This window comes from Dipodomys merriami, unplaced genomic scaffold (assembly GCF_024711535.1).
Source record: "Dipodomys merriami isolate MVZ:Mamm:240054 unplaced genomic scaffold, mDipMer1.0.p SCAF_19, whole genome shotgun sequence".
NCBI lineage: Eukaryota > Metazoa > Chordata > Mammalia > Rodentia > Heteromyidae > Dipodomys > Dipodomys merriami.
This window is the reverse complement of record NW_027203270.1, coordinates 10798463-10822508: the sequence shown is the minus strand read 5'-3', so window position 1 is coordinate 10822508 and position 24046 is coordinate 10798463. Positions and strand designations below refer to the sequence as shown.

At 48.1% G+C, this 24046-nt stretch overlaps 1 protein-coding gene across 2 annotated transcripts in view; it reads left to right on the top strand.

The window, feature by feature from the left end:
- Rhbdl3 (rhomboid like 3) overlaps positions 1–24046 on the top strand; it is a 55711-nt gene that overhangs the window by 3351 nt on the left and 28314 nt on the right. For both annotated transcript variants that reach the window (XM_070027231.1, XM_070027230.1), the window contains 3 exons: positions 14247–14405; positions 18046–18270; positions 21686–21834. In XM_070027231.1, coding sequence (XP_069883332.1) covers positions 14247–14405; positions 18046–18270; positions 21686–21834 — 533 coding nt within the window. The remainder of the gene's footprint in view (positions 1–14246; positions 14406–18045; positions 18271–21685; positions 21835–24046) is intronic.

Genomic DNA, 24046 nt, shown 5'->3' with positions numbered 1-24046 from the left:
TTTGAAAGGTTTTTAGCAGAGTTGTTTGGGGATTGTAGGGATGAGAGAAGCTAGCCAGGGGCTTGCTGCAGCGAATGGAAAGACGTATTAGTCAGCTTTCTGTGACTATAATAAACACTTGAGACAGTCAGATTATGAAGAGAAAGGTTTGCTTTAGCTCATACCTTTGGGGGTTTAAATCTGTGGTTGCTTGGCCATGTGACAAGGGAACATATCATGGCAAAAGCTTGTGATACAGCAAAAGTCATTCACCTTACGGCCACAGCACAGAGAGGGAGAGACTAAGTTTCCACCGTCTCCTTTAGGATACACCCCTGGTGGTCTAAAGACTTCTTTCTTAGCCATCTCTTAAAGCTTTCACTGATTCCCAATAGCTCCAAGCTGGGGAGCAGGCCTTTAACATGTTAACTTTTGGGAGACACTTAGCCAAGGCATGGGATACCTTGACTTACAAGGTAATAATGAAAAAGTAAAGATAGAAAAAGTATAGAAAAAGGAGAATGGGAAGATAGTTAATGACCTGGCTAGCTGAGAGGTGCCACATATCTAACAGATTTTGAACTTACCAGGAAAGGGAAAAGTAGAAGTGGGGGAAGGGTTGGCAAGCAACCTCTGGCTCCAGACAAGTTGAATTTGAGGAGCCAGCTAGATGTAAAGGCTTGAATGAGACTGAACACCTGGGATTGCAGGAGGAAAGACACCACAGGTCTCAGGTGAGAATTTGGGGCTAGTTCTGCATGAGGGCTGGCTATAGAGCACTGATTATCACTGTCCTGACAAGAGAGAGCATCTCTCTTAGTTTCTAATGCCACCCACTCTCCCTCTGGCCCCCAACAAAGGCCAGAAACCCCTGGCCTGATGCCCTGAGGCAGGAGGGAGCTACACTGCCACTACAACCAAGTAGCCAACCCTTCACACCTCCTGCCAAATTTAGAATCAGAACTTAGAACAAAGTGTATCGTGCTTTTTCTTTGTCTTTCACATTTAGCCAATTTCCTTTGCCAGTTCGTGTGTGTGTGTGTGTGTGTGTGTGTGTGTGTGTGTGTGTTTACATTTTTGGGGGGGTTCCGGTCATGGGGCCTGAACTCTGGGCCTGGGCACTGTCCCTCAGCTCTTCAGCTCAAGGCTAGCGCTCTACCACTTGAGCCACAGCCCACTTCTGGCTTTTTTCTTTTTGCTTATGTGGTGCTGAGGAATCGAACCCAGGGCCTCGGCATGCAAGGTAAGCGTTCTACTACTGAGCCACCTTCCAAGCCCCTGTGTTTACATTTTAAAAGAAACCATTTGGGTGAATGGAGAACTTTTAGCGGGAAGAATTTGGAACTGGAGAGCAATTCCAAGCAGAGAGAATGTGAGGCATTCAATGTTTAGCTGTTGGTCCATAAAATCCAGCTGCAGGGAGGTGCTAGGGTATGGCAGAGGGCATCTCCTTGTGTTTGAGGCGAGCTGCTCCTGAGCATGACTTTCACCTCTGGCAGATGTTGCTCTTTTGACAGCTCACAGAGCTCAAGAAAGAGTACGTATGAACCCTCAAGGAGCATGTGCCTCAGGACAGCATGTTATTCCTGCCTCTTTTTCTGAGTCTGACTAAAAGTAAGATTTGGCAAAGGTAAGTTGAGTGCACACGGGAAAGGAAGTGCAGTCAGTCCTCTCGACATTTCTTCCTCGATGATGGAACAGTGGCACAGAGACAGGACATTCATCACAAGCCTGGTACTCGAGTTCACCTTCCAGAGGTCAGTGGCCTGGGAGACTATAACCAGTTGGCATGCCCTCCCTCTCCATCCTGGGAGGGAAGGGATTGGACCAACTTCTTCCAGGCTCTATGGTTCTTCATTGTGTTTCATAGCCTTGTGTAGTATGAAGCTAACTGGACCCCAAGGACTAGAAGCCTAGAAGTCATTCTGGTTAGACAAAATTAATTCTAAGAAAGAAACTATACCTAGGTGGTCATCCTTCTAGCATGTCTTTTGTGGTGACTGGAATTGAGAAAAGCAGGTGAGCCAGCACTTCAGAAATGCCCCTGGCCCCACAGTCATTGTGGCATTTGGTCTGCTCACCAGGGGATGTAAGAAGGCCGATCCATGCCACTCCTTCTCTTTTACATCCCTGTGGGCTGCAAAGTCTGCACAGGCGGGAAACCCAAAGTCCACCAGCGGGTTTCTCAGGTGTCTCCTGTGTTTGTTGCCCAGCTTCTCCTTAAAGGGTCTTATCTTTGGCATCTTCGTGGTTTTTCCTAAATATTTAGGTCTTAAAGTTGTCATAGGGTGGGTATGTGGAATGCTTGCTTAGTGTGCAGGAAGCCCTGGGTTCTATTTCATCACTTCATCATAACAGTAATGATAAAGTTGCTATCAATTAAATCTGTTATTGTAGCACAATAACATAACAAAACAAGCAAGCCAAGGCCCTGAGTTCAAAGCCTAAAAATGAGGGGGGTAGGGGTGGGATTCTAAGATCTTTCAACATTTAACGAAGAAAAAGGGTTTAGAGCAGAGTTCTGTTAAATCAACAAAGCACAATTGCTTTTGAACTCAAAAAAGTAAGAGAGAAAAGGAAACCTTTAGAAATCATTTGGTTGTGTCCCTTTCCCACTAGGGAACATGAATTTCCCAGACTCCAGGAGACTCTAACTTTGCTAGTCCCTTCCCTACCCCCACCCCTCTACCCCCCATCCCCACCCACAGGAAGTCTGCATTGACATTCCCAATGACATTATTACATTATGCCGCAGACAGAGCATGGGGAAGCTTTGATGGGCTATTCGGGGCAGTACTTTGGATCTGGGTTCCAGTCTTACCAACTTTGTAACTGAGGCGATTGTATGATCACTCTGAGCCTGTTTGCTCTCTTGTAAGATGGGGGTGGTGATCTTTAACTTCAGGGTGACTGAGAATTAACTGGACTTGGAAACTCCCTTTGCAGTATCTGATTCCTAATGAACATTAACTCCTGGTAGACTGTGAATCCTTCTTTCCTAGAAAAGACACCTGGACCCTTGTGGAGAAGGCCGCTGAGCAAGAGAGCCACTTCTAGGCCCAGAGGATTTTTTGGCTTTCTTTCTCCCCAGCGTATGCCCTATCCAGCTCCCTTTCCCTACAGCCTGAGGGATCTTCTGCTGGCCTGGCCCTGACACCTACCTTATTCATAAAATTCCTGTAAGCTGACTTAGGGGGAGTTCTGGGAGCCAAGTAGAGGTTCGGATGAAATTGCTGAATGGATTAGTGAGCATCCATAGAGAAAACACCTGCTCAGAGATAACAGCATGGACCATAGCTCTCAAAACATGTGATTAGCCAATGGAGTAGGATTCCCAAAGAGGGGTAAAGCCATGAGTTTAATTGGAATTCCTTCCTCCAGCTCTTCACCCCTAACCCCTTAAACACGTGGCCTCTAGGACCCTTGAAGCCAGGGACTTCCCTGTACCACAAAGCCAGCTTTCCCTGCTGGCTTCTATTTGAGCCACCCTATCAGCCATGCTGGAAATAGTTCTATCCTTGTCCACTGACACAAAATAGACATAAGCAGGGGGCCCAAGGGATTCCAGCTTGTATACTACCTGCCTGATACACATTAGGTCCATACAAATTTGAGTGAATGATAGATTGATCTAAGCCCTGCAGGTGCCATCTTGGATTAAAATAGCCTCTCCAGGAGCAGACCCTGGCCATGGTGCTGCTAGGCTCATATTGTCCTGCGCCTATACTGTGGCTGCTGACCCCTCAAGAATCATAGGTTATTAGAAGGCCAGTGGAAACATCTTGTCCAGTCTGTTCATTTTGCAAATAAGTAAAGGTCAGTGACCTTCTGAGGTGACTTGGTCACTAATGAAAGGTCCAGAGTGAGTGTCAGAGCTCCTGTGTCCTTGTCACTGGCCCTGCACTCCTATTTGCTTACACCACCTTGAGTGGTGACCAAGAAAGGCAGGAAGAAGAAGGAGGTGGTCAGGAGGACAGTCTGAACTGAGTTCTTACCCTGCTCCCACTAGATGTCAAACAGTAGGCAAACCAGGCAGCCTCGCGAGTCTCAGATGTCTCCCTGTAACTGTCTAGGATAATTCCTGCCTGAGCCTTGTGAGGATTAGGCCATAGATACCATAGTATTTGGACCAGCAGGTTGTGAGCACCTGACAAATATTGCCACATGTTACTGGGATCAAATAAACGCTGTTTCCACAAGGTCATGGGGATTTCATAGGCCCAGATCTTGAACCAGTGTCCACAGTCTCAATCTAGTTTCCTTCCTTCCTGGGAAACTAAGCTGCTTTTGCTAAGGCAGAAACTGGGAACCACCCTCCCACCTGAACTTTCCTGAGGCAAAGGAGAGGAGGTTTTGGGTGAAAGTTGCCAGGAGAGTGTGGTTGTCAGCGATACTCCTTTGCTTTCCTGACTTGTCCCCCTGCCTCATAGAGGTTGAAAGTAAGAATGAGGTGTTTGCCTTTGAGGTGGGCTGGGCCAGGCCTCTTCTCTGCCTCCCATTTGGCAATTCCTGCTGGACCTTTCATTACTGGCCAATGGTGAGATTGGACCTAGGGCCCTGTTTTGTGTTATGGAAATGAGCTAGGGTTAACCCCTAAGCCTTCTTCCTTCTCTATTTAGTTTTTGACAGGGCCTTTGCTGCATAGCCCAGACTGCCCTCAGAGTGACCCTTCTGTTTCAGCCTCTGTGAGTGATGGGATTACAGTCTCTGTATCATGTCTAGTCTCCAACTTTTTTTGGAAGCAAGGTATAGGTCTGAGTAGGTAAAATTTTGTTTGAGGGGCTAGGTGCCAATGGCTCATATCTGTAACCCTTGCTACTTACTAGGCTTGAGATCTGAGGATCATGCTTCAAAGCCAGCCTGGGCAGAAAAGTTTTTTTTTTTTTTTTTTTTTTTTTTGGTCCAGTCGTGGGGCCTGAACTCTGGGCTTGGGCACTGTCCCTCAGCTCTTCAGCTCAAGGCTAGTACTCTACCACTTGAGCCACAGCACCACTTCTGGCTTTTTTCTTTTTGCTTATGTGGTGCTGAGGAATCGAACCCAGCACCTCAGGCATGCAAGGCAAGCGCTCTGCCACTGAGCCAATTTCCCAGCCCTGGGCAGAAAAGTTTGTGGGACTCTTATCTCCAAGAAACTATCCCCCAAAAAGCTGGAAGTAGAGCTCTGAGAGCCCAAGTGGTAGAGTACTAGCCTTGAGTAAAAGAAAGTCCTGAGTTCAAGCCCCAGGACCAGCACACATTAAAAAAATATTCTTTTTTTTGTCAGTCATAGGGTTTGAACTCTGGGCTTGTGCCCTGTCCCTGAGCTCTTTTTTCTCAAGGATAGTGCTTCATTACTTTCAGGCACAGCTCCACTTCCAGTTTTCTGATAATTACTTGGAGATAAGCATCTCATGGATTTTCCTGCCTGGGCTGGCTTTGAACTGCGATCCTCAGAGCTCAGCCTCCTGAGTAGCTAGGATTACAGGTGTGAGCCGTCAGCACCAGGCACAAAAATTTCTTAGAGGGAGCAAACACGGAGTGTCTACTGTTGGCACATCCATCCATCCATCTGTCATCGTGTGTGTGGATTTCTCAGAGGCCCTTCAGGGTGAGGTGTTGTGCCTTCTCTTTACAGAGGAAGAAACTAGGGCCTGAGGAGATGCCCAATGGCACAGAACAATAAGAAGCCTCTACAGCAGATGCACTTGTCCCCAGGACTTCTGAGTGTCTTCTAGCAGGAGGTAGCAAGTCCACAGGAGGTGAAGAGATTGTCTAAGACCATTCATTCTGCCTGTCTACTCTTGGGCTCTCTCCCACTTCCTTTTCCCTACCACCTTCCTGGATCTCTTGGCTTTCTCTGTATTGAGGGATCAGCTGAACCTTTGGGGGCTTCCAAGAGAGGCAACAGGGGGACAAGTATTGAGGCTAATGGGGTAAGACCTGGCAGATATCAGATTCCCCTCCCCACTCCAACCTACTACCACTACTTCCCTCATTCCCTTTCTGCTGCTCCCTCAAAACTTTTATGTCTTCAGTCCCTGGGGGCCCTGACAAGCTGGGCTTGATGAGTCAGACTGGGCACTACATCTGTTGCTCGTACCCAAAGGAACTGTCTCTGATTCACAACCCCTACCTCTCCTCAGGGCTTGCTGCTTTGTTCATGCCTGGGAGGCCTTAGGATGGCACTGAGGGAGGGAAATGGGATTTTCTGGGGAGGGCATGGTGGGGAGGGAGGCTGACCTCCACTCCTCCGTACCCACTCGTCTCATCTTCACACATTCGAGAAAGATCTGAATCTCCTCCTTCTCCTCCCCTTTCAAGTGTTGGGGGAGAGTAGGTAGGTTTCTGGAAATGCTTTGTGTAGCCACTCAACCAGCCTGGATTCAATCCAGGATGCCCCCTTCTTTGCCTGGGCAGAATGATTTGAGTCCTTAACTGGCCTGCTAGCTCTAACCCCTGGGGTTCAGTAGGAGGAGGGATGCTTGAGAGCCTGGCTTGGGGCCTTGAGACCAATCCCTTGTGGGTCCTGAATCTCTGTCACTGGCATCTGGGAGAGCAGAAGTAATACAGCTGGGAGTCATTGAATAAGCCTAGCCAAACCTCAGGGGAACAGGAGCACCAGGCCCCTTGTGCCTCCATCTGGAGAGGCCAGATCAGAATGTAGTTTTCTGACCACTGCCCTTCGCCTCCCAAGGGGGCTTCAGGCCTTTGGGAATTCACTCCTTGTTCATGTCAGAGCAGGAGTAGGCTCCTCAGTGCCTGTTCTCACCTGGATAGCCGCTCCTTATCTGTTTGTGGCACTAGTCACACAATCTAGGGTTGGTGTGAGAATGAAAATAGAGATTTGTGAAAACGTTTTGCAAAGTGTGTGTGTGTGTGTGTGTGTGTGTGTGTGTGTGTGTGTGTGTGTGTGTGTGTGTGTGTGTGTGTGTGTGTGGAGGGGGAGAAGGTCAAGGGAAGGGCATGAATGGTATTTGTCTGAGGAGGATTAGCATCCTCATTTGCAAGGAAGGAGAAGTGGAAGAGAAAGCTCTGCTCCCTTCCAAGTGCCTCCTGACCTCAGCAGCTGCAGCCTGGACCTAATTTATGGGGCTGTAAATATCCATGAATGGGCCAGGGCTCCCTGGTAGGCTCTGGCTGCTGGGTAGGGACAGCTCTACTGAGTCATAAACCCCTGGGCAGCCTCTTTAGTTCTGCTCCGCTCAGTAGCTGAGTAACCATGCAAGGAGCCTGAAGATGAGTCATGGCAACAAGGCTCTGTACCTAACCTGTCCCAGCATGCAACCTGTGCTCCTTTCCCAGGGCTCATTCTGCCTCAGTGGACAGACAGGAGACAGTGGGAAAGGGAGGCTGTCCCCAATGTTAGGTCTCCCTCCTCCCAGAACCCAGAAGTCTTCACAGGATGACAGTTCCAGGAGCTGCCTCTGCCTCATTTCCAGTGTTCACAACCTTCTTTGAGGACCCTGGGACTCTCTGGATGCAGGAGAGAGAAAGAATTTTCTCTAGAGAGAGAATTCAAGCGCTAGAAGCAGGAAGCAGATATTGTCTTGTCCTGGAAATACAGCTTGTGCAAATCACAAATCTATGATAGATATGAAATAAACGGGGTTTCCCCCTCTTATGCTTCATTGCTGCTGGCCAGATTTGCTGGCCTGCAGCCGGGAGGGGAGAAGCAAGGCTGCTGTCCTGGGTGCTGAGCAGGCAAATCCCAGCTCCAGTAGGGTTCCTTCCCAGAGAGCTCAGCTCACTGGCCCCATTAGGCCACTCACTGATTACTCAGCCTCTCCTGGGACCAGGTGTCCCCAGTCAACCTTGTGGATCCCACAGACTTCTAGCTCTGCTGGAAGACTGCAGCATACAGCTTTTGTCAGCTACCTTGAGAGCCTGTGCTATTCATGAACTGGAGGCAAAAGGCTGGGTCCTAGCCTTTTGACAAAGGGGCTAGGTTTCACACAACGGGAAACAAGTCTTTACTATGGATTCGTCATTTCTCCTAAAGAGTATTCCTTGAAGTGTGCTGTGTGAAAAGACACTTTGGTCAGATGCTGGATTGAACGAAAGCAGATAGGTTTCTCCACTGCAAATGCCTTGTAGAGCCCTCACTGTGGTTTCTTGCATTGTACCCCTTGAAGAGGGGCCCCCAGAACCCTTACCTCACATACTTTCTTGGGCCTCAAGTTCCACAACACACACAGGGACTTTGTTTGATACAATGGAACAAGAGGGAGAAAGAAAAGAGGAAAGGCTGAAGTCAGTGAGCCCAGTGGAAGGACCGCAAATTATCTCTAACCCCACTAACTCACTTTTCTGACCTTGAGCTGTTTTCTTTCACTCCTTTTATTCTCTGCATCTATTTCCCATCTACAGAATAAGTGTGCTGGTGTTGGATGGATAGATGATAGGACTGGACTCAGGTCTCTCAAACTCATTTTAACTGCAGGATACTAGTCACAAGAAGAGGGGGGGCTGGGCTCCAGGCTTTTCTACCTGGGCATGAATTTTAACTGGAAACAGTTACCATCTGATCAAATTTGAGTAATTCTACTCGTAGCTGTGGCTCCATCCCCCATTCCCTGCACCCCCATGGATCGGATCATAGTCTCTACCTCATAGAGTCATTGTGAGGCTTAAAATGGGGAGGGGGGAAACTCTATTACTTAATAGCCAAGTTAGGACACAGAATCAAGGGAGGCTATTAATAATTGTGTTTGGAGAAAAGTTGTAAACCATGTAGGTCCCAGGAAAACTAAGGTAGATAATGACTTAAGTGAGCACCTGAACATAGCAGATATCTCACAGATGTTACATTGTTGTTCACCTGGGCTCTAGATGAGGGCCAGTGGACAGACAGATTCAGAGTTGCTGAGCAATTTCCTTGATTCTGCTGCTGGCCTTTGAAGCCCCACAACCTCTAGAACTCTGTAGCATAGTTTGAAAGTCACTGAGGTCCTGCTAAATATTTGGCCTCTGATTTATGAGTTCTTAACCTGCTGTCCCTTGTCTCTACTACCACTAGGTCCCTCTGATACCACAACTCTCATTCCCCATATGGAGATACCTCATCTTGACCCCAAATTTCCCATCTGCCTTTTGGCTGTACCAGGATGCAAGAGAGATCAGCTGCTCTCCCACGCTGAATGGGCTAGGGCTTTCTCTTCTTCAGCCCCTTTTTAACATATAATTTGTTTGTATCTGTCCACATGGATGGATATGCCCACCTTCCATTTCCCCGAGGGAGCACTCCTACTGTTTCATTGATGGAGAATTGGAGGTGGTGTGGTTGAATGAATTGTCTCAAATGGCACACAGCAGCTGAGGATGCTGGATTTCTTCCCCACTTTGTCCCAGGGAGTGGGAAGAAGTTCCAGAAGGCAGCCACGCTGAGAAAATGTTGTGGGTAATTTCCCCAGACTAGGTGGCAGAGCAGAGGAGAAGGGAGACTGCGTGTGTGTGTGTGTGTGTGTGTGTGTGTGTGTGTGTGTGTGTGTGTGTGTGTGTGTGTGTGTGTGTGTGTGTGGCCAGCCTTAGACTGGGGACAGCTAGTGACCTAGAGGATTAGGGGTTGGGCACTGGTGGGATTAAAAGTCCCCTTGGAGCCTCTTGAAGCTCTTTTCAAGCCTGAGGCAGGTGGGCGGGAGATGTGGGAGGGCCAACCCCTCTCTCTCTCTGCAGACTGAATGTGGTTTTGACACCTCCAACCTCCCACAGACCACACCAGACCCTCTTAGAGGGAGCTCAGGACCCTCCCCAGCGCCTGACTCCCTGCTGGGACCAGCCCTATTCATAGCCCACCAGCTGCCATGACCACCGCCAGACCAGCCCCACCTCACCCGGAAAGCGCCCCACTAAATGGGCCAATCCAGGCCATGCAGTACTCGAGGGAGGGAGGGCTGATTCAGGAGCTTCAGCACGTTATTAACAGGGAACTTGCATTTACAGAGCTCTTTCCCCTCAGAACGCCAAACCACAGTGCTAGTGTGATGTCATTCCCATTCCCCGCCCCCCACCCCCCAGCAGGGCAGATGGAGGCCAAGGGTAGGTAGGAAAAGGTATCCCCTCTATTCATTCAAGTTACACCAGTGGAAAGTCTGGTGCTGGTAACTCATGCCTGTAAACCTAGCTACTCAGGAGGCTGAGATCTGAGGTTTAAAGCCAGCCCAGGCAGGAAAGTCCATGAGACTTTTTTTTTGGTCAGTCATAGGGGCTGAACTCTGGACCTGGGTGCTGTCCCTCAGCTCTTCAGCTCAAGGCTAGTGCCCTACCACCTGAGCCACAGTGCCACTTCCTGCTTTTTTCTGTTTATGTGGTGCTAAGGAATTGAACCCAGGGCCTCATGCATGCGAGGCAAGCACTCTACCACTGAGCCAAATTCCCAGCCCTCCATGAGACTCTTATCAAAAACCAGAAGTGGTGCTGTAGCTCAAAGTGGCAGAGCTCTAGCCTTGAGCAAAAGAGCTCAGGGACAGTGCTCAGGCCCTGAGTTCAAGCCCCATAACCAACCCCATCCCTCCCCCTACAAAATATGAGGCATGTGAGACCAGGCCCTGGTGCTCTGCCCTGGGAGTGCTTCCACTCCACAGATAAAGCCTTTGGGGCTAGAGCTGTTTACCTTAAATGATACAAACTCTAGTTGTTGGCTGATTTTACCTGGCTCCTTGTTACCCTGCTGGAGGGGTATGGCCTTACTTAGAAGCCCCCAACCTCATTCTGAAGTGATGGTACCTTCTGCCTTCTCTGCACTTGATCTCCCTCCCTCTGGCTCTCTGTCCCTTTCTTCCTCTCTCTGCCCCCACTCCCCTCCTCCTGTGCCTTACTCCCACACCAGCCTTTGCCCTTTTCTTCATCTTCCCAGGTGCTGGGTGGTGATGGAAAGGTATCCTGCATGCATTCTGCGGCCCAGTCAGCCCGCCCCATCTCTATCCCCTCTAGTCATCCTCCAGTCCCTGAAGCCTCATTATTAGGGTTGCAGTGACCCTCCCCTCCCTCCCCTGCATTGTCTAGCCTGTCTGGCCCTGGCATGAAAGGTAGAATTTTGGCAGAGAATGGAGGCTCGGCCTGATTCCAGCTTGTTCTTTGCAGTGTAGAGTCTGTAATATGCTTGGGGCAGAGCAGGCAGGCTGGGGTGGGGGCTGGGGGCCAGGGAGCCACAGGGCATCCCCTGTCACTAGGACAACAGCAGGGAGCCTGAAACAAGGGAGAGCCAGGAGGAGAGCAGGTGGCTCTTTGTCTGTTGCCTGATCCCAGCCCCCTACCCCATTGCCCTCCAGAGGCCCCTGGGAAGGGATTGGTGTCCCTGCTCCCAGCATATGCAAAACCACTGGGCTTCTTCCTACTGCTGGGCCAAGAGAGACTATATGTTGTACTACAACCCTCCCCTCCCCCCCGCGCAGGGCCCACTGGGGATCTTCCCAGGCCTGTGCCCCCAACCCCTGTCTCCAAACTGTCTACACAGCACCAAGGCCCACATGAGAGCATGTGGAGGCTGGCTAGTGATTCCCCATGATGGATTTGGAGACTTGGCCCTCAGGGATGAAAGAGGCCGCACCCTGCCAGCCATTGCCATAGTCTGCTCTTCTCTAGGCTCTGTGTTTCTGCATCTGAGCAATAAAGTGGACAAAACAGTGGTTCTTTTCTGCTGAAAAATAAGCTCTTTATGAGAAGTACAAGTTGTCACGTCGAAAACGAACTTTACAACTTGGGGGGGAGGATTGGGTGGGGAGGAGGGAGGATGGGAAGGGAGGATGGGAAGCTGTTTAATCACATCATATTGCAAATAAACTGACTTTTTGAGCTCTCAAAAAAAAAAATAAACTGTTTAGAATAGGATCTTGGAAGAAGCCCTGTCTCGCCTAGGTCTGAGGCTGTGCTCAACTTTGTCGTCTCTCAGTTTTGAATCTAAGCAGCAAAGCAGACCTTGAGGCTGAAGGGCAGTGACTTCAAGTGGTACTAAATTGCCCAGGTGTGGAATCCTGCCTCTGTGGCTTGTTGGGAAAGTCACTTCTATGCTGATTCTGCCTTTCTCTTCAGTAATACAAGGACCATAGTACGGTCTACTGTACTGTGATAGGAGGTCAAAGATCATTCTGGAGCTTAGGATATCTGGATTTTTTTTTTTTTTTTGTCCGGTCGTGGGGCCTGAACTCTGGGCCTGGGCGCTGTCCCTCAGCTCTTCAGCTCAAGGCTAGCGCTCTACCACTAGAGCCATAGCTCCACTTCCGGCTTTTTTCTTTTTGCTTATGTGGTGCTGGGGAATTGAACCCAGGGCCTCAGGCATGCAAGGCAAGCGCTCTACCACTGAGCCACCTTCCCAGCCCGATATCTGGATTTTAAGATGGGCTTCTTTAGAAATGTCCTCTTGGGGAGTTCTGGGGAGAATTGAAGTCATCTATGACTGTGACTCCTGGCTGTTATTCTTATATTGTCTTAGAAACGCTCCACACAGAACCTGCTTTCCTAAAATAGCCTTCATTAACCTTATCTAGGAAAAGGGGAGGGAGACCAGCTGGCTGTGGTGGTACACATCTGCAGTCCCAGCACTCAAGAGGCCGAGGCAGGGCGATATACTTGGGGTACATAGTGAGACAAACCCTATCTCAAAAAAGGGAAGGAAGGAAGGGAGGGAGAGAAGGAAGGAGTTTAGCCTTGTAAACTCCCTTGTCCCCAGATAATATATCCCTAATATCTGTTGTCTTTTTATTTATTACCTATTTTTGCCATGATGGAGATTGAACCTGTTACATGCTAGGCAAGTGCTCTATTACTGATCTCCATCTGTTGCCTTTTAAAATCTAAACAACCTACAGCAGCATATCCAGAGCGACTCTGGAGTCTCTGGAGTCTCTCTGGAGTCAAGGGGAGAGCCCTTTGTTCTTATCACATACGTGGTAGGGTCCATGTGAGGGTAGATGTGGGCACTGGGTGAAGGAGGGGCAGGAAAGGTTAAGAGCTTCTCTGGGAGAGATGAATATGTTCCTGCTTTTGCTAACTGAAACCATAAGACTTTCCAAGGAAAATTAGTGCCTGTCTATCTACACATCCCATCTACTCATTCAACAAATCTGAGTGCCCGTAATGGAGCTGTGCATTGAACATTAGGGTGTTGGGGTGCAGTGCCAGCCTTTGCTGAGCTAAAGTCCAATGAGGAGGCAGAAAGTAGCTGGAGACAGTGTGGTTAAGAGGCCCACAGTCTATCCAGGGCACAGAGAAACAGTCATATAGAGCTGTTTGTGAGGGGGAGAAAAGAGGATGGCAGAGTAGTGGGGAATAGTGAGTCCCAGGGTGAAGAGAGAGGAAAGGCAATCTTAATTGGAGGGACCTACATGTGCAAAGCTGTAGAAGGTAAGGAAATAGGTAAGTCTAGCTACTTCAGGTCAAGACCTGAAGGATCTTGGTTCAAAGCTATCCCCTGCAGAAAGGCTACAAGATTCCATCTCTAATTTGCCAGCAAGATACTGGACTTGCATCTCAAGAGCAAGAGCTATGAGCAAGAAAACCAAGTGAGATATTAAGGCCTTGAGTTCAAGCTCCAATACTGATGCATGCACACACATAAAGAAAACAGTATGAGTTGGGCGTTGCTGGCTCATGCATGTAATCCTAGCTACTCAGGAGGCTGAAATCTGAGGATCATATTCAAAGGCAGCCTAGACAGGAAAGTCCACGAGACTCTTACCTCCCATAAACCACCAGAAAACTGAAAGTGGTGCTGTGGCTCAAGTGGTAGCGTGCTAGCCTTGAGCTGAAGAGCTGGGGGACAGTGCCCAGGCCCAGAGTTCAAGCCCCACGACCAGCCCCCCCCCACTCCCAAATAGTGTGAACATATACCTCCCCAACATAAACTGGCCTGAGTGGGTGTTAGTTGGTCCCTGAGGGGGCAGGTGGACTGTATCCAAGGTATACAGGACATTCCAGGGTACACCTTCTGCTCAGGGAGAACTCTGCATCCCTACTTTAGTGCTTTAGCTCGGCTCCTCCCTCACCTGTCATCAGATCTCCTAGAAGGAACTCCTTCTCCCTGCTAACCCTTATCCCTTGAGTCCTGTTTCCCTGTCCACTGTCAGAATGAAAGGTGAAGGAAAGATGCTTTAATACTTCTGAGTCTGCCTCCTTCTCTGTGCTAGACAGTTGGATTGGGTGATACTGAACAATCCCAGATACCACCTGTCCTCTGTGGGCAGAAGGTGGGGCCAGGACTCAGTGAGTGATGGTGGAAATCTGGGCCCTGTGTCAGTGCTGGGAGATGGGGGAGGGCCCTGCTGATTCCACCGCTTTCTGTGCTTCTTCCTCAGTTTGATCCTGGGAACACGGGCTTCATCAGCACAGGCAAGTTCCGAAGCCTCCTGGAGAGCCATAGCTCCAAGCTGGACCCACACAAAAAAGAGGTGCTCCTGGCTCTCGCTGACAGCCATGCAGATGGGCAGATCTGCTACCAGGATTTTGTCAACCTGGTGAGCACTCTGGGGCCCTTGCCTCAGAGGGGCCTGTGTGGGGGTTGTGTCTTAGATATGGGTGGAAGAGATTTAGATAAAGGGGTCACAGCATTAAGAGGTCCAGGCTTCAGCCAGTGAAAGGATACCACTCAGAACCTGATTTGTCTTCATCTCTCAGCTCTGCCTTCTTCAGAAAAGATCCAGACCCTCCCATTGTGGTAGCAAGGTGGCTGCACTGTTCCAACCCTCACATCCTCAGACCATATCATGCCTAGATTCAGTTCTTGTGGGGCTCCTGCACAAAGCCTGGGATTTCTTCCCTTCCACTGGCCTAGCCTGGATCTACTAACAGACTCAAATCTCAACAAGTGCCCAACCCTAAAACTTGGATTGGGGCCAGCTACACCAAAATGACTGAGAGTAAGAGTTGTTGCTAGTAAAAGTTGCTAAGACAGATCAGACTTTCCTGGGAGCGGTGCAGCATGTGGGAGCGGTGGAGGCCAGAGCTTGGCAGATGTCTAGGGTCTGCAGAGGGGCTGCAGATGGAAGGTTCCTGAGTCTGGTATTTTCGGGTGGAGACTTCTTCCTTTCTGAGGGTTAATCCTGTGCTATTGCAGGGACTACTGTGGCAAGATTCACCATGAGTGGACAGGAATTCCTCAGTAGAAGCTGCAAGAGTTAGCAAGATAAATGCAAGACTGATAGTCTCCCTTGCTTTCCCTGTTGGTGTTATGGAGGTGATCCACATCTCTTCATGTCACACATGGATGGAGGGAGTGTGAAATGGCCTGTATGAATTACCCAGTCTTCTACAACGCAAAGGCATCCATTGGGGAGCCCTTACCACTCAAAGGCATCATCATAGCATACTAGCTGTCTGTGATAGGGGTGTCCAGGCAGCAGGTTGCTGTAAGAGTCCATCAGCTAAGGGCTTCCATGACCCAGACAGAGGTCGTGGTTGGGCTTTAGGGATGGAGGAATCGTCTGCTGTTTAGAGCATACCCAGGGAGCACAGCTCCTGAGAGAGTGGAGCTGACGGGGGATTTGAGGGTTATGGAGATTCACAGTTCAGATGGTGGAGATGAGTTTCAGTGACTTGGAGCCCAGCAAAGCACGGGTCTGAACCTGCCTAGTCCCTGCATTTGTATACAGCAAGATTCCTGCCCAGTCTCAAGGCCCAGTGAGAGTATACTGAGCTAGAGAGTTACCAGTGAAGCTCTCCAAAAGAGAGTGACATGCTACTATCAGGATTTTTCTGGCTGGAACTTCCAGCCACAGTCTGGATTCATGTGAGCTGGGCTGCTCTGGAAACCCAATAAATAGACCAGGGAGGAAGTTCTGGATAGGTGGGGAGCTCAGGGCCTAAAGTTAGGCAGACCTGGGCCTTGAGTCCCTCAGTATGCCTTTGCCACTCACTGAGAAAGAGCCTTTGGTCCTTTGATGTCCTCTCTCTACAGTGAATCCAAAGTTTTATTCAGGGATGCTTCAAAGATTGAATCTGATAAAGGACTCTATTTGAAAGTTTTGTTGTCTCATACTGTTGTTCTTCCAGGTAAGCCCCTGCATCTTCTGTGAGATCTCTCCTGCCCCAGCCCAAGCGGAACATGTTATCCTTAGCCAGAGCCCCTCTTGTGCTTTTCCTAAGCCTCAGTAGCACAGTCCACATTGTATACAGTTGAGCAGACAGGGTTGTCATGTACAGGTGTGCAGGTTGTGTACTATATACAAGAATCCTGACTGAGGGATGAATAAGAGCTCAAACCTAGTCTGGAGTGCACCAAAGCCTTAGAAAAAGAGGTTCCTGGGTTGGGAAAGTGGCTCAGTGGTAGAGTGCTTGCCTTGCATGCATGAGGCCCTGGGTTCGATTCCTCAGCACCACATAAGCAGAAAAGGCCAGAAGTAGCATTGTGGCTCAAGTGAGTTGAAGAGCTGAGGGACAGCACCCAAGCCCAGAGTTCAGGCCCCAGGACTGCCAGAAACAGAAAAAGAGGTTCCTATATCTATCTCATCATAAAAATCCTGTATAGGCTAGTGTGGACTTCAATCAAATAGATCTGGATTCTGCCCATGTAATTTACTTAGGGTCCATGGGGAAGTGATTAATTCTCCCAAAACTCAGATCCCTATCTTCCTGAGGTGGACCTACCTGCCGTGAACTTAGCATGAAGAGATAAGCTATAAAATAACAATGGAGTCCTATTTGGGGCTAATGTGAGCCCCAGTTCCTGCCTGCATTTGCACAACGCCTGTGCCACTGGGATGAGGGTGGAATGGCGGAAAGGTTCCTTTGAGATTGTCTACTTGAGTATGCAGGCTTGATGCCAGATTTTTGAGGTGAGAGACAGCAGGGCTCAGTACTGAGGAAGGGCTGTGAGGACAAGTTCCTACTACTTGGCTCTGACTGAACCCATATCCATTCCCAGCTGCCTTCCTCTGACGGGGCTCAATCCCCAGGCCTTGCCAGCCCTGTCTGGCTTCTGCTATCAGGTTTGGTCTTGACATCCCACTGCTGGCTCGTAGCCCCCAAGTCCACTGACCAATCCCACTCCAGTAGTCATAGAGTAGCTGTGCACCATGGTATGGAGGACTATGTTTCTAGGGATTCTCCTCACCTCCACAGGTATTGTGGGGTATTACAGCCCCGGTAGGCAAGTGGGGTCTGCAGGCTCCTGTAAGCTTGAAGTCAGAAAGCTGCCTCTGGTCTGGGAGTTAGGCTGACTGCTAGGTGAGGCAGCCAGGGCTACACTGAGATCATGCCAAGGCTGCCAAGGGGAACACCATCACTCGCCCTTGCCCAATGTCACAGGTCCCAGAGGCACATAAGAGTGGCTTCTACAGCATAGTCCTGGCTAGGTTCTGGTTGTCAGGGCTTCCATACACTGTCCAGCTCTGGCTGAGAATGTGTAGCTACTCAGCCTTCAGCTCCCACCCAGCCTGCACTTCTTCCAGGTCTTGCTGACCACCTGGAAACAGGCCTACCTCTTGTGTGTTGGTGGATTCTTTTTTGTTTGTTTTGTCACGGGACTTGAAATCAGGGTGTGGGTGCTATTATGCCTGATGAGCTCTTTCCTTCAAGGCTAGCATTCTACCTCTTTGAGCCACAGGTCCACTTCTGGTTTTCCGGTGGTTAATTGGAGATAAGAGTCTTACTTTCCTGCCTGAGCTGGCTTTGAACTGCGATCCTCAGATCTTGGCCTCCTGAGAGACTAGGTTTATGGGCATGAGCCATCAGTGCCCAGCTCCTCTTATGTGTTCTTATGGCAGCTATCACTTACTCGGACCTGCAACTGCTGGTTACTTCTCTATCTTGATACTTAGTTGCTTGGTAAATTATGGTAGGTAGGTGTTAGATGAGTAAATGGAAGGAAGGTAGAGGGAATACAAATACAGAACTGGATTTGAATGTGGTAGCTTCCTAACACTGTGCCTCAGTTTCCTATTCATGGCCCTTATTTAACAGATGATTTGTGAACATCAAATGTGCTAACATATGTGAGGTACTCAGAATAACTACCATCACATAAGAGCTTAACTATTAGAGAACAAAAGGTTATATAGGGTTCAGCCTACTCTTAAGGAACACACTGGCTGGGAAGTGGGTGTAGGGCTCCCCTGAGGCCACAGCTCTGACTCTTTCTTCATCCCTTTTCCTGGACAGATGAGCAACAAGCGTTCCAACAGCTTCCGTCAGGCTATCCTGCAAGGCAACCGCAGGCTGAGCAGCAAGGCCCTGCTGGAGGAGAAGGGGCTCAGCCTGTCGCAGCGGCTGATTCGCCATGTGGCCTATGAAACCCTGCCCCGGGAGATTGACCGCAAGTGGTACTATGACAGCTACACCTGCTGTCCCCCACCCTGGTTCATGATCATGGTCACGCTGCTGGAGGCAAGGACAAGGGTGGGGCAGGGGCTGCTCATTCTTGGGGGAGGGGTGCATGGGGAGAGGAGCCAAGAGGATCTCAGAGATCATGGCAGGAGCGGACAGTTTCCTCCCCCAAAGGATAATGGTTTAGGATCAAATAGCAGTTGTCATTGCAAGTCAGACAGGACTGTAATGAATGCAGGTGTGGTTCTATCCCTGAATGTGAGGAGACATCCAAGGATGATTACTTAAAGCAATTTTTGCTAAAGCCAAGTCTCCAATATGGCCACAGCTACCAAAACAACAACAATAGAAACAGCAAGTAGATTCCCTGATTTGGGGATTTAGCCAGGAAAACTCGGTAAAATGAATTTACCTTGGTTCCTCCCCAGGTGTGTATGGGTAAGGCATTCCCAGGATTAATTTCCTGCCTGTAATGTAGAAGCAACCAGACCTAGAAGATTGCCTCTATTTGTATTGCTTTCTGAACACAAAAGTATCACACAAATGCCTCTGGGAAAGTGTTTATGAGCAAGTAAATGTGGGCTTAACATATTTTTAAAGAATATTCTCCCCTTAGGGAGTCAGCCATACATCTTGTCCAGAATCGGAAGGTTCTACTTGATGGAAATCAATTCTCTTGGCTGTTCTACCCAGGAACCCGTGTAGCACACCCCACCAGCTCCTGAGTGAATGCTTCACTTCCCTTTGGCATGTTACGATCTTCCACTGTTTTTCTTCCAAAGCCACAGGCCTAATTACTGCCTCTGCATATGTTCTTATAAAGTTCCTGCCTAATCAAACGGCAGGATCTGTCAGCTTTGAGGCACCTTCTCCTTCGCTTTTGCGAAATCAGAAATAATCTGCTCTGCCCACCAGAGCTCGTCTGTTTGTTGTTATGGCTTTGTCCAAGCACAGATTGTGAAAGTTGTGTTTTTTTTTTTTCCTGAGATATTCTTGGACTCATTCTTCAAGTACTTACTGTGTTGGTCTATTTATTAACTTCTGTTTGAGGACCAACAACAATGCCATTGCCTTGGAAGCTGCATGCACTGCCAGGATTCCCACAGGGTGTTAAGTGGACAGAACAGGCTCTCAGAGAGCCCATGGATACAGCACCAGGGGCCTAAGCCAAGTCCAGACTTAGCCTAAAAAGTCTTAACCTCACACTAATTATAGCTTTCTCCTCTGCATGAAATGGGCATAGGGATGATTCTGTACTTTCTCACTTTCATTTGATTATTTTGAGACAGAGTTTCACTATTATTTCCCATGCCTCAGTTTCTCAAGTGCTAGGATTATAGGAACCTGCCATCACTTTTTTTTTTTTTTTTTTTTTTTTTTGCTGGTCCTGGGGCTTGAACTTGGGGCCTGGGCACTGTCTCTGAGCCTCTTTGGGCTCAAGGCTAGTGCTGTACCATCAAGGTTAGTGATATACCACTTGAGCCACAGTGTCACTTCTGGCTTTTTCTGAGTAGTTTATTGGAGATAAGAGTCTCATGGACTTTTCTGCCCATGCTGGTTTCGAACTTATGATCCTCAGATCTCAGCCTCCTGATAACAGGTGTGAGCCACTGACACCTGGTACTTTTTTTTTTTTTTAACAGTACCAGGGTTTGAACTCAGGGCCTTACACTCTTACTTGGCTTTCTTTTCAGGACTCTACCACTTGAGCCATGCCTCCAGTTCATATTACTTTATTATTTTTAAGCTTCCTGACCACTCTGGAAGCAAACACTGATAAAGTGGCAAATGTCTGTGTATCCTCACTGAGTGGGTAACATTCTGACCTAAACCATACCTACAGAATACTGCCCCAAACCACTTAGGGTAGCTCATTATTTCAATGCACAAGAGCACTTAGGAAATTCAGCATATGCTATGACAGACTGCGTGCCAGTGGTTCACATATATAATTCTGGACACTCAGAAGTCTGAGATCTGAGAATTTCCTTTCAAAGCCAGCCCAGGCAGACAAATCTGAGAGATTCTTATTTTCAGTTAACTAGCAAAACACTGGAACTGTCAGGCGGTAGAGCACCAGCCATGCAAGAATGTGAGGAACTGAGTTCAAGCCCCATGCATGCACGCACGCGCGCGCATGTGCACACACACACACACACACACACACACACACACACACACACACACACACACACAAATACAAATTTTTTTTTATTTTAAAAAGAAAAAATCCACATTTTAGGCTTTTGTCTTCTACAAAACTGATTTGTATGGCGTGTTGGTGAAGATGTGGGGACCCAGACCTTTATGTAAGTGTAGATATAGTCACTATGAAAAAAAAGTCTAGTATTTGTTAAAAACAAACAGAACTGCATATGACCCAGAAATTTCACTTCTGAGTGTGTATCAAAGGAGATGAAAGCAGGGTCTAGAAAAGATATTTGCACACTGTGTTTATAGCAACATAACACAATAGCTCAAAGTGTCCAAAGACAGATGAATGGTTTAAAAGGAAAACTCTGGAATATTATTTAGGTTTTAAAAGGAAGGAAATCTGACACATGCTACAACACAAAAATACTACAAGCTTGAAAATACGCTAAGTAAAATGAGCCAGTTACAAAAGGAGAATGACTGGGTGATTCCTGTTATATGCAGGGGCAACAGGGAGTTTAACAGGAACACAATTTCAGGTTTGCAAGATGAAAGGACATTGGTGACAGTGACCCGATGTGAATGTGTTTAATGCCACAAACTAAACTCAACACTGGAAAGTGGTTACAGTGGTGAAATTTATATGTATTCTACCATAATACTTTTTGTTTGTTAAAGAAATCAACCTGCCTCATCCTAGCTACTCAAGAGGCTGAGATCTGAGGATCACAGTTCAAAGCCAGCCCAGCTTGGGCGGGAAAGTCTATGAGACTCTTATCTCCAATTAGTCAAAAAAAATGGGAAGTGGAGCTATGGCTCAAAGTATAGAGCACTAGCCTGAAGCAAAAGAGATCTGAGACAGCATCTAGACCCTGAATTCAAGGCCCAGAACTGATAAAAAAAAAAAAGAAAGAAAGAAAGAAAGAAAAAGAAATCAACCTCTACTGGATGCTGGTGGCTCATGCCTGTAATCCTAGTTATTTAGGAGGCTAAGATCTGAGGATCAGTTTGAAGACAATCCGGGCAGGATAGTTTGTGAGACTCTCATATCCAATTAACTCCTCCTCTCTCTCTCTCTCTCTCTCTCTCTCTCTCTCTCTCTCACACACACACACACACACACACACACACACACACACACACAGCAGGATGGATGAGGGATGGCTGGGCATTGGGTGGACACTGGCTGTGTGTGTTTTTTGTTCTCTGAGAAGGGAGGATGACAGCTTACTGTAGGGACTCCACTGCTGGTCATCATGAAGGATCTCTCTGGGCAACCATGCCTAGCAATGAACAAGTCTTCTCACTCCATTCTGTGCAGGTTGCTTTTTTCCTCTACAATGGGGTATCGCTGAATCAATTTGTGCTGCAGGTGACCCATCCACACTACCTAAAGAACTCACTGGTTTATCATCCCCAGCTCCGGGCTCAGGCTTGGCGCTACCTGACATACATCTTTATGCATGCAGGGTGAGTACCTGTCTTCTTTCTACCAAGAATCCCTGCTGATAAGTGGTCAGGATCATCTAAAATTGAAAATATATGCACATATACATACAGGTTTTTTTTTTTTAAGTGCCTGGGATTGAATCCAGGCCTTTGCACATCCCAGGAAAGTGCTCTGCCACTGAGCTATGACCCCTAAGGCCCCTGGAGTGCCTGGGAAGGTTCTCCAGGTTTGAGGTTTGGAGGGACAGAGACAGCCAACATCTGGGGAGGGCCCAGCAAGGTAAACTGTTATGCTGTGTGCCTAGGAATCCAGAAGTTACTGTGGTAGAGAAGCAAAACTCAGGAGCTCTGGGTTATTCCTCATCTGGTCTCTTAGTCTTTTATTTTTTAATTTAATTTAATTTTTTGCTGGTCCTAGGGCTCAAACTCTTGGCTTGGGTGCTACCCCTGAGCTCCTTTTCAGCTCAAGGCTAGTGCTCTACGACTTGGCCATAGCACCACTTCTGGCTTTTTCCTGTGATTAATTGGAAATAAGAATTTCACAGACTTAGCCGGGTGCTGGTGGCTCACGCCTGTAATCCTAGCTACTCAGGAGGCTGAGATCTGAGGATCGCGGTTCAAAGCTAGCCCGGGCAGGAGAGATGACCGTGAGACTCCTATCTCCAATAAACCACCAGAAAAACCGGAAGTGGCGCTGTAGCTCAAGTGGTAGAGCGCTCGCCTTGAGCAGAAGAGCTGAAGGACAGAGCCCAGGCCCAGAGTTCAAGCCCCACGGCCAACCAAAAAAAAAAAAAAAAAAAGAATTTCACAGACTTTCCTGCCTGGGCTGGCTTCAAACCATGATCTTCAGATCTCATCCTCCTCAGGAGCTAGGATTAAAAGTCATGAGCCATCAGCACTGGGCTAGTCTCTTAGTCTTTTCAAGGGCATAAGCGCAGAAAGCCTCTAAGGTCTCACATGGCATTGTCACTCAACCTTTCCAGTGAATATTCCTAACATTTCTCATCATAGAATCCTTTTGCTAGTATAGGCAGTAAAAGGTAGAAGATTCCAGCAGAGTGGGGATTCAGGACACAGCTCAGTTTGTCCAAGTTACCTTGAAGGTGCTCATGTGTCAGCTCTGTAGCCCAAGTAAGCCTCCAGTCAAGGCCTTGCTGACCAACCTAGAGCCATAACCCAGAGTAAAACCTAGACTCTTGGTTTCAACACTCTCCAAACCCCAGGGAGCTGTTCAGTGTCTGCAAGCTCAGTTTAAATGAGAAAATGGACTTTAAAGTGCTTTGTAAACTTGAGAGCCCCATATTGATTGAATATAGTAGTAGTAACCTTACGATCTTTTCTGGTAATACTTAAACTTGGCTTAGACACACCACACATTTAGGGACAAGATCTGGCACCAGATGACTTGTATTATACAAAGGTAGAGGTTCACAGGATAAGAAAGCCTACTATCCTTTCTCTTTGCCCTGAGAATTTTGGAGAGGAGCAGGTACATTTTCATACTACAAAGGAGAAACTTCCTCGATGAAACTTAAAGGAGAACTTGAAATTATTAAGTTACAGGTATTCCCTTTAATGCTTGCTGTGTTTTTGAGAATATCTTTTGTTTTTTGGCAAGTGTTTTTGCCAGTACCAGGCAGGGTTTGAACTCAGGGCCTCATACTTGTTTGGATTGCTTGGTTGTCTGGCACTTGTCATTTGAGCCATGCCTCTAGCCTCACTTTTTTGCCAGTTATCTTGGAGTAGAGAATTTCATGCACTGTCTGCCCCAGCTTGTCTTTAAACGTAGGTCCTCCAGATCTCAATCTCCTGAGTAGCTAGGATTTATAGACATAAGCCACCAGACCTGGCAAAAAACATTTTGTTTTTCAGCATCAGTAGTTTTTACAAATATACTAGAGTGTTCTGGTAACCTCAAGGCCAGAGGATAGAGCAAGTCAGGTAGATCCCCAGCGAGGCCCCTAATTAGTTATGTGACTTTAAGTCAATCCGTGCCCCTCTCTGAGTGTTGGCTTTGTGCATATGAACCCATGACACTGTTACGTCTTCTTGACTGTGCTTAGTCTTGCTCACAGTGGCAGACAGATACTGCTAGTCTCCATCCGGGCCCTGTTTGTGAATTCAGTCCTGGCTGGAACACTTGGGAGACTGTTTCCAAAGTAGTCTGGCTGCATTGTCTTTCTCCCCCACATACCAGAAGCTCCTCAGAAGTAGGGACAAGAGTCTTGCTCAC